The sequence below is a fragment of the Sinocyclocheilus anshuiensis genome, unplaced genomic scaffold, assembly GCF_001515605.1.
Source record: "Sinocyclocheilus anshuiensis isolate Anshui unplaced genomic scaffold, SAMN03320099.WGS_v1.1 scaffold280, whole genome shotgun sequence".
Classification (NCBI taxonomy): domain Eukaryota; kingdom Metazoa; phylum Chordata; class Actinopteri; order Cypriniformes; family Cyprinidae; genus Sinocyclocheilus; species Sinocyclocheilus anshuiensis.
This window is the reverse complement of record NW_015558575.1, coordinates 829,241-843,861: the sequence shown is the minus strand read 5'-3', so window position 1 is coordinate 843,861 and position 14,621 is coordinate 829,241. Positions and strand designations below refer to the sequence as shown.

The window sequence follows — 14,621 nt, the reverse complement described above, 5'->3', positions numbered from 1 at the left end:
AGCTCCTTGTTGAGAAAGATAATGTAGCTCTTGAGCGATTAAGCTATTTAGTTGATAAAACTGCGGGGCAGCGCTAAAAAGTTTGTTCCTGAATGTCTGAGTTCGGCCGCAGCGTGATCTGTGTGTGTGACTGAACTTAACATCAAACTGCTTCTGTTTCACACAAATGCTGGCACAGACGTGCATGTTCGGCTAGAGTCGCTTTGAACTCGTGCATCTTCGGAAGCGGAGCTGCGCGGAAAGTTACAAAAAATGTTGTGCACACCGCCATGCGAAACGACTTGCGCGAACTCAAAGCAAACTTGCGGACGCGTCGAGTATAAATCAGCGTTGAGAGTGTGTGCGTTAGATACAGTGAAGACAGCGTGTAACGTTAGTTTAGAACTCTTCTAATTTTTTATTTTTAGAAGTTAGTTAGAAATGGCACTATAGTAAGCAGTGTTTAATAAACAGCTGTTTTTCTAAATTCTGCTGAGGTGAAATTCAGTGCAGTCATGTATCGTGATACGTATCGTATCATGGCATCGGTATCGTGATACGTATCGTATCGTGACTTTGCTGGTGATACACAGCCCTAGTTTTTAGTACGCTGTGTCATGAGAAAGACACTGCAAAAGACACAAAACATGATTGCAATGGTCAAACAGGTCCGTCTAGCGCTTGTTTGCATAGAAAACAGTGGAATGGGAAAACATGTTCTGTGTGAACAGCCCCTTACATTGCATTTAAGGTACACATTAAAGCATCAGTTTTTGCTTTCCCTGGGAATTGAACCCACCATGCTCTACTGTTTGAGCTAAAGGAAGGCTGTACAGTACTTTAATCAACTCAATAATTTTCATTTATTTCCTTAACATCCAAGAATGAGATGTAAAATGTTATAAAATCTGTAGTAATGCTTTTTCAAGTGTCTGTATCTAATATCACCCAAAAAATCAGAAAACAAGGCTGTAGAGATTAGTGTTAATCAAACAACTTTCACAGTTTGCCTCACATTTAGTTGTGATACCATGTATAAATAAGTGATATAAATTAATATTTTTTATAGTTTTGAATTCAGACATAGTTATTTGGGTTTATTGTTCCCTAATGTTTCCCATGTGCACTTAAAAGCAATATTCCTTCTCCCAAAAAAATCATTAATTCGTTCATCTTTGGGACACAAATAAAGATACTTCTGTCATCATTTTTGCCTCTGATGTTTTGATGTCTTTATGAACTTTTTCACGAAGACAGAGTTCATAGACATCGACAGCAAGTACGGTTGAGCAGACTTTTATGAATAAAAAGCCTAAATTAAACTCTTCAAGTTATTGTTTTTTTCAGAAGACTTGGATTTAACTGCTCAATTCATATGGATTTAACTTTTTTCCAGCTTGACAATGGATAGACAAATATTATGTGTTGGATAGATGGTCCCTTCCTGTCTAAGAGCTGGTGCCTGGCCAAAATAATGTAGACCAAATCTGTCAAAAGCCTAGCTTGTCATATTTATCACCACACTAGAAAAATTAAGATGTGTACCTGTTGGTGTGGGAATTGTTGTGCATAAACCAGGAGCGATTGTTGTCCACATACATGGCCCAAGCCTTATCGTCCTTCCCTAGCATCATGTCCTTCATCGTATTAATCCGGGCCACACCGAATGCGGGGTCAGGGTGGTTGTCATAGCGATCCACACTAAGTTCCCAGTAATGAACTCCCTTGGAGAAGGCAGCCGTCCCGAGCACCACGCGATCATCGTAACTGTTACAAGTTACAGTCTGGTTTTCATTGGACAGGACAATGTCTCTGTGAGCTGAGGTAGGGTCAAAGGTGAACCATGCCACTACAGTGGAAAGATAAAATAAAGTTTGTGATAGCCAGAATAATTCATTGCCGTTCAAAAACATATTTTCCAGTTATATTTTGAGTCTTTTCAAAATAGCATCTCACAGTGGTTGACTGACACTGTATATGACAATAATTAATGGTGTTTCTGAAACTGCTTGTGTGAGAGAGAAAAAATAAAAAATGTAAAAAGTACATATAATAGTACCACATTTATGGTTCACTGTTTAGGTTTCTGTTTAGATTTAAAAAACAGAGCCCATTGATTTTTAGGACAGTTATTTCGGTTATATCTGACAGATAATTGAGACATTTTATGTGTGATATTCCTAAAACAAAAACTGTTTGCAGCTCCTTTAACAAGGATATACAAGAGTGTAAGTTTAGTCATCATAATTTGCTGATCTTACACATAGCTACACATATTCACTCCTCCAGTGACACATGAATTATTAAAAGAGTTGAAGGAATTAAATATTGAAGCTATTATGCTCTCTTACAAGTGGAGTTTTGGCTGAGGGCCTGTAAGGCAAATCTAGCATCAAATCCTTGTATGTACCCATGTTAATCTCCTGTGGGACCCCTGGTTTATGTAGTTTTGCAAACAGCAATCTAGGTCCTGCCAATGTAACTATAACTGGGATCTTAATTCTATTGGTCTTGGGCTAATTTTAAATGGTGCAAAACTTAAAAGCAATGTTGACCAGTCACAGGACTTATACACCTATAAATAAATACAATAAATCGAAATAATTATAATATTTTCCATTAACATATATATATATTTCCACTGTGCTTCTCAATTTTGGAAAAGTGTTTTTATGCTCTTCAAAGTCATTTGAGCGTGTATGCCATTTTGCTAAATATTAAATTAATTTTAAATAAAAATAGTAAACGGTGCTTAATTGCTGCATTTTTATCTCTTGATTCAGACGAGACTAATTTTTCACTTGAGAAAGCAATATAATGGATAGATGACTCGTATTTTACCAAAAGTTTGTAGTTAAAATGTTTTAATAAAGGATTTGTTTCTTACAAAGATGTTAATTGATGGACTGGAGTGGTGTGGATTATGTGTGGATTATTGTGATGTTTTTATCAGCTGTTTGGACTCTCATTCTGACGGCACCCATTCACTGCAGAGGATCCATTGGTGAGCAAGTGATGTAATGCTACATTTCTTCAAATCTGTTCTGATGAAGAAGCAAACTCATTTTGTATGGCCTGATGGTGAGTTTTGGGTTAACTATTCCTTTAATATTGAGTACGGTACATTGAATTCACACAATATAGTGTATTTTAATTTGTCTACTACAACTCAGCCATAGAAATCAGTTTCCAAGAAAGCTACAGCAGAATCCAACCTGGTCTCATACAAATACATACCTCTGGGTACTTTTCTGCAAGAACGTTTCTACGTACCTTACTGCACGTTTCGTTGCAGTTTCAAAGAGAAATGTCCACTGAGTGGCACTAAAACACGGATAGGTTTCTACAGTCTGTCATAGCAGGCATAGGGAGTGTTGCTGAAAATCATATAGGAAAATAACTTCCCCCTACACCAATCCCAACCCTAAACCTACCCGATAGTGTTAACAAATGCAAAACTGATATAAAACACATTTGCTGATGCAACGTGCCATTTGAACTTCCTTATATGCAGATTTGAACTGTTTTGTCAAACCATACTTACACGGGATTTGAACTGGAGCTCCTCACCTCTCAAGTACGTCTCTGTACTCCGTGAGCTACCGAACAAACCTACCATCTATGAAAACCCATTGATATGAAGCTGGAGAGTTTTACTGCCTCTAGTGTTAATTTCTTTTGGAAACTGCAGTGATATGTACTTATTGGTACATATTTCGCGACTCACGAAAAAGTGCCCCCAGGTAAATTTTTGTCATGAGACCAGGTAGGCAGAATCCATGTTTTTGAACGAATCAGTTCAGTGAATGATTCAATGACTCGTTTATAAAGACAGTCACTTTGCTGGTTCAACAATGTAACCTGCAGAAATGGAGTGGTACAAACAGTGAAAAGTCACAGTAATGTTGGTATAAATATCAGTACTCTTAAAACAACATTCAGTCAAATGAATTCAAGGACTCAAACACCTGAAACAGTTAACGGAGACATATTATGCCCCTTTTTACAATATGTAATATAAGTCTCTGGTGTTCCCAGAATGTGTCTGTGAAGTTTCAGCTCAAAATACTCCACAGATAATTTATTATATCATTTTGAAAATGCCTATTTTGAGTGGAAGCAGAAACACGCTGTTTTTCGGGTCTGTCTCTTTAAATGCAAATGAGCTGCTGCTCCCCGCCCCCCAGAACAGAGCTGCGTTATTACAGCTAGTACCTGCTAAAAACATCTGTTTTGCTTCTGATTATCATGTTTATCACGCTGAAATCATGCGTTTTAAACCATACGAGTTTAAACTTCTGATATACGGTTTTCTGAGAGCACACATCCGAAGCACACGGACAGAAAGCGGCTGTCACAGCATGTGAGTACTAAACTAAGTTATCATTCACACACAAGTTTATATTAAAAACACACAAGTTACAAAAAACAGCCGGTTATGTCTGTGAAGGTAAACAGCTGGGAAATAAATTGCATATTTATTTTAGATCTGTGTGGCAGCAGCAATATACATTAAATAAATCAATAAATCCACTACTCTCTTGTCTCCTCTGAGGCTGGGACTGTAAATAGTGTTCTGTGCTCGTCTGTGCAGCCAAAGGTAGAACAGTTAGCATGTTTTGCTCAAACTTTCGCCATGGCATTAGAGCTGGTACACCGTTGTCGCTTGCGAAAACACAATGACGGCGCCATGGGTGTAAATTTACAGATTAAGGGGCGGTAATATTATAATGAGATCCCTTTGCCACGTCACCAAGTGAGCGAAATCAGATGCGCTCGTTTTCTCAGACGCTTGCAGAAAAAGGCTTACCAAAACGAAGTTACTGGGTTAATCTTTTTCACGTTTCCTTGGTTGGTAGATGCATGGGGACCTGATTATAGCATTTAAAACCTGGAAAAGTCAGATTTTCATGATATGTCACCTTTAAAGTCTCCATGTACCTGAAGTTAAAATTGAAGTGTCTGTCTACATACAGCCTATGTAGGACGTTTGATCAGTAGAGTGGCAAAAAAGTGATGAGAGGAGTTTTCCTATAAAACACTCATTAAAGAGATGCATCCACAGCAGGGATCCACAGAGGAAAGGGAATATATAATGCAGAAGCTGTGCATGAGCGTCATAGATAGAAAATAAGCTTTAAGAACTCTCAGAGACCCTATTAAATGTGAATGAAAGAAACTGTGTGAAGCAGACGACCAAAACACCCACCATCAGATGTCTTCAGAACAACAACCTTGCAGTACGCTCCCACGCCAGCAGAGTTGTATGCTTTGACTCGAGCGTTGTATGAACTGTTGAAATGAAGGCCGTCCACTGTACAGATGGTCTCTTTCCCAACATACACCTCCTAAAACATAAACAGGGAAAGACGAAAAAAGCAGATAAGGTGTAAGGTAAAAACAGAAAGCATCTGGTAAAACATCATCTCATGTGAGATTAGATTAGATATAAGACAACACAACATGTTTATCATGAAAGATAAAATAAACTGTAGATTTCTCAAAGAGATTCAGAGAATATTAAGCATTTTAAAAACAAGATAACATAAAAAAAAGCTTCCTGCAACCCTACTTAAAAAAAGCAGTTTGGAGGATTTAACGGCACAGATTTAGCTAGTCCGACTTTTGCCAGATATGAACCAACTTCAACTGCCATGGAAGGTGGTCTTAATTTCACTTTCATGGACTTTTAGTTTGTTTCTGTTCAGTCTTCTTTGTTCTAGTCCCTATCTGTCCTTAGTTGTCATGGTAATTTATATGATTTAGTGTCGTTCATTATCGTAGTTTGCCTCTGTATTTATCTGCCTGTGTTTTCAGTTCCCCTTCAGGAACTCGAGCTGCGTCGCAAAACACTTTGGGAACTCCCCTGTGTTCCCACGCTCTGAAACACATGTGTAATTCTTCCAAGGGAATCCCGGGTGACGTCACCGGCGGGGATGACAGTGGAGACAGCGGCAGCTTCTGTTGTTCAGTAAGCACTCTGTGTGTTACGTCTTATTTATTGTTGTATGGCAAAAACATATCATGGCAAAGTCTGGCAAGAATGTTGAGTCTGACAAGCAGCGTTTCAGGCTGTGTATTCCTCCCTGCCCTTTTTTCATCACGGGTGGGGATACACACAGTTTGTGCATTGCTTGTTTGGGAGCAGAGCACACTCGCTCAGCTCTCGAGGGAGCTGACTGTCCGCATTGGGTTCGCCTCTCGATGCGGACGCTCCGCTCCCGGAGAGCACTCTTTGAGGAGGGTGCTCTCACCAGCGCTCCCCGCGCTTCGGGTCCCGCCTCTGCCAGATGGAATCATGGGGCTCGCATATGGATCTGGCAGAGAGAATGGAGACGGGCACTTCCTTTTCTTCTTCTTCGCCTGCCAGATCTAACGCTCAATCCCAGGGGACGGAAGCACTTTCTGAAATGGTTTCTTCCGCCCCGGGAGAGGGCTCGACGCGCGTGTTGTCTTCCTCTGAGGAGGGAGGTGACGCGAGCGCCGAACGAGACGAGTCTGTGGACTTGCCACCACAGTCTGTCTTGTTTGAGGAGCTGTTGGAGGTGGTGACAAGAGCTATGGCTAAATTAAATATTGACTGGCCAGCAGAAAAAGAGCGTCAGGAGTGTCCAAAAAGCAAGCTCGATGAACTCTTCCCGCGCTCAAAGTCTCCGCCTCCATGCCGGGGTCTGTCGTTTTTTTCCCGATCTGCACACTGAGGTGTCTAGATCGTGGAATAGGCCATACTCGGCCCGCCTCTTCAGTCCCGATGTGTCTCACTATTCTAATGTGTTAGGGCTGAATGAGTGCGGTTATGGGAGGATTCCCCGGGTTGAGGATATGCTTGCGGGCTATCTTTCTCCTGGTGGTGCATCTTCCCTTAAGGCCCCGGTATTACCCACCAAGCCACTTAGGACTTCTTTGGCTTTGGTGGGTAAGGCGTACACGGCGGTGGGTCAGGCTGCAGGTTGCTTGCACACTATGACGGTGTTGCAGGCATACCAGGCTGACCTGCTGAAAGAGATGGATGAGGGAGAAGATAGGAGGGATCAGCCCCAGCCGTGTATCAGCTCCTCACATCGAGAAGTCCAAAAACGGAGCGTTGCCACTTGCACCCCTCCTCAAAGAGAAAGGCAGGAGGGGGGGCGGCACTCCAGGTCGAAGTCGTCTAAGGAGATGACTGGTCTGAGGACCGTCGTTTTCAATAAGAAGGCTTCGGCCAAGAGATCCTGACATAAAGGTGTCAGGGCATCTGAGGGCAGACCCCTCTGGGGAAGAGGGGTACACACCTGATTATACGGTGCCTGTCTCTCCTCAATGCCCTCAGGAGATCGTTCCGTTACCCCTGCCACCCCCGGTGCTTCAGGGCACAGCGATCTCCAGCGAGTGTATCTCTCAGCTTTCGCCCGGAAACGTAGCGGTCCTGAGAGGCTCACTACCTCCAAGGAGGTCCCTAGAGCAGCTAGATCGGCCATTTCCTGCCGGTCCTCCGCTTCAGGGCACCGAACTAGCAGCTCTAAATACACCAGAGGCCAGTCTTGAGAGTTCCCTTAGTACATTACCTGGCAGCGTGGAAGCTTCTGCCAAATGTGTCCCAATGGGTCCTGCACACTGTAGAAAGAGGGTACAAGATTCAGTTTGGGTCGCGTCCGCCTCTATTCAATTGGGTGTTTCCCACTCTGGTGGGCCCCGAGCAGGCTCTGGTAATGGAACAAGAAGTAGACACTCTCTTGAGGAAGGAGGCCATCGAGATGGTCCCTCTTCTCAACAGAGAGTCCCGGTTCTACAGCCGTTACTTCATTGTTCCGAAGAAGGATGGGGGGTCCTGCTGTACATGAGACCCTTGCAGTGGTGGCTCAGGACCAAAGGGTTTTCCCCGAGGGGCAACCCGTTTCGCATGATCAAGGTCACGCAGCATTGCTTACGTGCCTTAGACATGTGGAAGAAACCATGGTTCCTGTCACAAGGCCCCGTGTTGGGGGCTCCATGTCGTCGCGTAATGCTAACGACGGACGCCTCCCTCACGGCTGGGGAGCGGTCATGAGTGGCCGCTCCGCCCAAGGTCTGTGGGAAGGTCCCCATCTCATGTGGCACATCAACTGCCTGGAGATGCTGGCAGTATTTCAAGCATTGAAACATTTTCTCCCAGACCTGAGAGGCCATCATGTGCTTGTTCGCACAAACAACACATCAGTGGTCTCTTACATCAACCGCCAGGGGGGTCTGCGCTCGCGCCCCCATCTTTCTGTGGACCCAGGAGAAACTGCTCCCCCTGAGGGCAGTGTACATCCCTGGGCACCTCAATCAGGGAGCAGATATCCTGTCGAGACAGGGGCTGAGCCCCGGGGAATGGAAGCTCCACACCGAGGTAGTGGAGCAGATTTAGAAGAAATTTGGTCGAGCCCAGTTGGACTTGTTTGCACTAGAGAGACCATGTCTCGAGTTTGCACCTGATATGGCGAGAGCATTTCTGTACCCCAGGTGTGAGCACTGGACACATACGTCCACAGAGCTGCCCTGTGGAGAAAGTCGGACCAATTATTTGTGTGCTACGGTCCTTATAAGAAGGGTCTTCCTGCTAACAAGCAGACCCTCAGCAGGTGGATAGTGGATGCTATAACTACTGCATACGAGTCTTCTGGTCTCCCATCACCACTAGGGGTCAGGGCTCATTCTACTAGAGGTAGACTAGTTCACTTTTACATCCACCTACAAAACGCCTGCACTGCTTACGAGACATTGTTTGTTGCTACAGCTGCTCGAGCACAGAGAAAATGGCAGACAGCGTACAACTGGCAAAGCACGGAAATATGCTAATACAGGATGGTCCATCAGCAATCGAGGGCGGGGCCTGAGCAGTATGACAAAACGGCTTGATAATTGAGACTGTTTAGGTTTTTTGGGGATTAAAAAAAAAAGAAGCAAATGGATTTTTATCATTGTAGGGTGGTTGTGTCCACACACTGCTAAGACACATTTATATGCAAATTTCACCATGTAAAAGTGAATTTTACATCCGATGTCCCCTTTAAAAAGGAACAAGCTCTTTAAAATGACCTGCCCAAAAGTATTGATTCAATATAAAACATATCAGCACAAGAATTAAAACTGTACACATGAGTTGATTTCATTCAGAGTACAAACTGATTAAGAGATCTCTTTGTTTTCCTGACTGCTGAATGATCTCAGTGGGGAAATTAAAATGCTGAAGACGTACCCGATAAGGCCCGCTATTCCCATCATCCAGCTCCAGCACGTAACCCTCTACAGGCAGGGCTTGGACCGTAGTTATCCTCCAGGCCAGAGTGGCGCTGTTATTCCACATGCAGCATTTTTCCAACTGCAACAGCGGTGCAGTAGGCACTGTGGGGGACTCCGCTAAAAGACAGAATTCAAGCATTTGAGCATTGCCTGTCATCCACCGAGGCATCAGAAGGTTAAACAGGGTAATGGTGGAGTGACATGCATGGGAGTAAGCACTTCCTGAAAGTCACTGGTGCCTCTAAAACAAATAGAGGAAAAGGGACTGTGGGTTTGGAAGGGGTCCAGTATTTTAGGGGAACAGTTTGTAGCAGCTCTGAAATACCTCCTGTGCTCTCCTCCACTTTCTGGTCACCTGCATGCATTTGTTTCAATAAAGCAGCCTCCTAACCATCTGAAAGATGATATTGGACAAAGCAAGTGTTGCATGTGTGAGTCTAGAGGTAAAACTGAGAGGATCGTTGCCTCTGAAACTGGGAACGATGGAATTTGCTTTTGGATCCTTGACAAGAAATCAATTTGAGTTTCAAGATTGGTTGTATTTTCCAATATTGTTTTAACTGCATTTTTTAAGCTGTTGTTTACTAGTCCTTAGATTCTAGAATCTACATTCTAAATGGAAAACATGAATCTCGTTGAAACAAATTCATATTATATTATTAGCTTTATTACAGTGACCACCAGTGTCGATACTGTTTTTAGTTACTCATTAATAAGCAACTATGGTTTAATTACACAAATGTTTATAATTTTGTATAAATTATTAATTTTTACAAAAAAAAAAAAGCTACATACATTTTTGAAAATATTTCTGAACCTGTATAAACACTAGCTTAAAAAAAAACTTTTCATTTTTTTTTTTTTTTTTTATTAGAGGCAGAGCTTCTTTTTTACTTTTTAAAGTGTCTAAAGCTTGACATGTTTTAAAGTGTCTTATGCTCACCAGGGCTGCATTTATATGATGAAAAATAAAATAAAAACAGTAATATTGTGAAATGTTATAAAAAAAAAAATTGAGCGCTTTCCATTTCCATTTAAAATGTAATCTATTCCTGCGAATTTTCAGCATCATTACTCCAGTCTTCAGTGTCACATGATCCTTCCGAAATAATTCTAATATGCTAATTTGCTTCTCAAGAAACATTTCTTCTTATTATCAATGTTTTTTCAGGATTCTGAAAATAGAAAGTTCACAAGAACAGCATTCATTTGAAATAGAAATGTAACATTATAAATGTATTTACTGCCACTTTTGATCAGTTTAACGTGTCCTTGCTGAATAAGTGTATTAATTTTGTTGGTATTTGATAAACATTGTTTTGTTTAGTGCATCTTCTGTTCAGCTCTACTGTGTTCCATCTATCTGTTTTAAGACCAGGTTCAAGGTTCACACATACTGCATACTGTATACAGTCCATGTGCATGCAGTGCAGAAGCAGCACAGATGCGTGTTTGCGGTCCGCTACTGGACCGTAGCTGTTTACCACAAACACAACATTTATCCATTATTTTGATTTCAAATCCAAATGTTGTTAATGAAAATGGTTTTTCAGCATTGTGATTATCTTTTTACATATTACAGTAATACAATCTTTCATAGACGTATTCAGGTATAGGCAATGTTTCAATGCATTTTACTTCTGTGAAGTGAAGTGACGTGTGTGGCCAAGTATGGTGACCCATACTCAGAATTAGTGCTCTGCATTTATCCCATCCTAAGTGCACACAAACCATTTTTGCTGCAGCGCCCGGGGAGCAGTTGGGGGTTCGGTGCCTTGCTCAAGGGCACCTCAGTCATGGTATTGAAGGTGGGAGAGTGCTGTACATTCACTCCCCCCACCTACAATCCCTGCCGGTACGAGACTCGAATTTGGGTTAGGAGTCCGACTCTCTAACCATTAGGCCACGACTTCCCTTACACTTCTAGATGTATACATTAAGTTGCTCAAGCAAGTGGCAAAACATTTAAACAGCCTATTGTCTACTTTTCTAATCACAAACATTTTAAATTAATCTTACCACTGACAGAAAGTCAGCTCTCCTGCCTTTTCTTTTGCATTTAAATCTTTATTAAAAGCAATCCTGTGGTTCATAAAGAACTTTGTGCAGTGCAGTGTGAACACCATAGACCAGGGTTCCTCAAATCTTGCCCTGGAGGGCCAATGCGCTGCAGAGTTTAGCTCCAACCCTGATCAAACTCACCTACCTGTGATTTTCCAATGATCCTGAAGACACTGATTAGCTTGCTCAGGTGTGTTTGATTAGGGTTAAAGCTAAACTCTGCAGGAAAGTGGATCTCGTGGGCCAGATTTGAGGATCCCTGCCATAGACTGTATAAAAACATGGACGTAGTGTCCGTGATGTCACCTGTTGGTTTCTGAACAGCATTTTTGAAGCCTAAAGTGGGCGGAGCCAGCAGTCGCCATCTTGGCAGCGCGTCACTCTCGGATAATCGAAAATGGGCAAAGAGGCGGGACGTGGGTGGAGCTGGTTGCTGAAACCACGCCCACCTAGCTCGACGGTGGTATCAGCAGTGGCAATCCACCTGTCACTCAAGTGGACACTCCCTTAATTATGCAGAACTTTAAGGCTAAATATAATTTAAACGGATGAGTTATAAAAACATGCACCTCCTTCACAGTTGTCATGAAGGGCAAAATTAGCTATATAGACCAAAACCACTTTTTGTACCAGGCTGTAAACATATTTTTTTTCTGCTGTAAATTTGGGAATTTTAACATGGGACGCATGGGAATGACTCCCTTTTGGAGCCAGCCTCTAGTGGCCAGGTACGATTCACTTGGAACCCCAACCGAGGTGGTACTAAAAAAAGTACCAGGTACCAGGTACTGTACCCAGTGGAAAACACCCCAAAAGTGAACCGTCCCGAGCCGTACCGTGCCGTACCATGCAGTGGAAAAGTGCCATAAGTCACTTCTGTGTTGGTTTCAAGAGAGACCGGAAGGTTGCCGCTTGGTGAACACTCTAATCTGTTAACATGGGCACGGAAAAAAAATATGCACTGCAGAGTATGTGTGAACCTGGCGTAATGCAAAAACATGCACAGCGTGTTCACGGTCTCAAAACCAAAACATCCAAACCATAACATGATTATGTAACGTGTGTTGCTTGCATCGTTATGCCCCCAACACTGGTGCCCACAAACAGCAAACGTTAAATCTCATTTGTTAGGTGTGTGTCACATGTTACCTTTATTCTGGGTGAAGTCCAGCTGGAGGATCGACTGCATCAGAGGGTCTGTGTTGACTGTCAAGGCGAATTCTGGGCAGACCTTTGGCTCCAATGCACCTTTTACCCACTGTTCCTGAGACGCCTGGACACGCTTGATCAACGCATCTGAGATCTGGAAGTGTGAGGAGGAGAAATGAAGAGAAGAGAAATGATAATTATCAACAGTGATGTCTTAGAAAATATAAGAAAATAGCCTCATTTTCATTCCTGTCAAAAATGTTATATGGCGCTGCCCTGACTAAGGTGCCACTGATGTACAATATGAAAGATGTAGTCCATAACATTCTGCACAGTGTTTCAGCGATTCTCTTTTTTCCTTTGTGCATCGGTTTGTCTTGATCCTCAAAATACATTGTTGTCTGCCAACTGCTTCTTTCTTCCTGCCTTTTCAGAAATCCCTGCTGGGCAGGCATCTCTGACTCACGTTACATGCTTTGTGAAGGCACTCAAAGAAACATCACAATCGATACTTCATGAAAAATTCAGTAAAGAGGCAGCGTTGCTCATCTGGAGCTGTCGTCTCTATATTTTAGAGGTTCGCTGCTATGAAACATCAATTATTGAAAGAGTTTAATTGCTGAGGGCCAGTCTGAACACCAGATAAATGCTTTCAGAGGAAACCACATCGGAAACCACAGCTTACATGGCTCTAAGTTTCATTCATACTTCTGAATAATAACAGGGACGTACCAGTGCTCCTATCCCAATGTTGAGGTGTTATTTGAAATATGGATTTTTAAAATTATTATTATTATTATTATTATTATTTCAGATCTTTTGATCTTTGCTTTTTTTTCTGTTTGTACCTGTAGGAATCCACTGGGATCGTTCTCTTTAATAACCTCCAGACAGAATTCCATCATTCCTGTGGTCTGTCGGAGCTTCATGGTGCAGTGAGTTATCTGATCCTTAACAGTCTGAAACAGAGAGGAGATGGTTAAGAGCTACAGTCTGAGAAGCAGGCATTCAATCAAAGACATGCTCACAGTGATGAACTCCTGCTGTGAGTGTCACGTCAGATAGACACCTCAAAGAGATATGGAGCCGTATAATAACCGATAGCATCATTGCACACGTTCACACACATCTACTGTCAGAGAGTTCCAAGACAGGATTTGTATGGCTGTCAATGATCATCAGTCTCAGCCAATTAAGGGAATGTTCCAGATTCAATAAAAGTGAAGCTCAATCAATTACCACAGAAAATAATTTCAACAAAAATGCACTTTACATGGAACGAGGCATTGCACCTAAATAAACATTAAATAGGGGAGAGTGGGGTGATTTGAGCCTGTGGGGAAGTTGTGCCACCCCTTGTTTCTAGATTGGTGATATGACCACAAATATATAAAGATTTAACCATTTTACTAACCATGTGATGGAGAGAAGCCCATGGAATAATTGGTAACTACATTTAGGTTCAAAAAACTTTTTTTTTTTTTTTTTGCTGTTCGAAGGGATTTTTGTATGTTTAAGGACTCAAAAAAATCTGAAAAAAATATCACACGTGTTTCTGTTTTGGGAAGTTATAATATGAGGCTATACTGTTAGCATAATGTTAGCTCTAAACTTTTAGATGATACAAGTTTGTTAAAATGGTAGGAGTGGGGTAATTTAAGCTGAAAATCATGGGGTAAGTTGAGCCAGTGGCTCACCCCTTCTTATGATTATAAAGTATAATTTTACTGTAAATCTACATGGTATTTTATTCATTTTAGACTAAACATTTTTGATTGTGTTCTTTGTTTTGAACTTGATTTTGTTCTGAAAGTTTTAAATAGGCCTTGTTTATGAAAATTGGCCATTGAAGTTGTTATGAAATTGTTTTTCCCTGCAACATTTATAAGTTGGATATTGAGTACTATTAGCCCAGATCTGTAAGGTCAATTGCAGTCTGTTTTTTTTTCTTTTCTTTAGTTTTAACTTTATTTTGTTCTAAATTTTTAAAAAATGACTTCAAGGTTGTGAACAGTATCTTCAAATAAAACGTCTCAGGTTACGTATGTAACCATAGTTCCTCGAAGGAACGAGACGCTGCGTCGGAAAACGCTAGGGGAACGCCCTTCAGCATGACCGGCTCTGAACCTCGTGTGTAATCAGACCAATAGATGGGCGAGACGTCACGGGCGGGTGACGTAATGACCAGG

The 14,621-nt window shown here is 41.9% G+C and overlaps 1 protein-coding gene across 1 annotated transcript in view; it reads right to left on the bottom strand.

Annotated features, from left to right (window-relative positions):
- trim67 (tripartite motif containing 67) overlaps positions 1 to 14,621 on the bottom strand; it is a 43,095-nt gene that overhangs the window by 4,131 nt on the left and 24,343 nt on the right. Inside the window, exons 4-8 of the mRNA XM_016475284.1 lie at positions 13,281 to 13,391; positions 12,433 to 12,586; positions 9,179 to 9,339; positions 5,189 to 5,327; positions 1,525 to 1,828 (exon numbers count right to left, since the gene is read on the bottom strand). Of these exons, the coding sequence (XP_016330770.1) occupies positions 1,525 to 1,828; positions 5,189 to 5,327; positions 9,179 to 9,339; positions 12,433 to 12,586; positions 13,281 to 13,391 (869 nt within the window). The remainder of the gene's footprint in view (positions 1 to 1,524; positions 1,829 to 5,188; positions 5,328 to 9,178; positions 9,340 to 12,432; positions 12,587 to 13,280; positions 13,392 to 14,621) is intronic.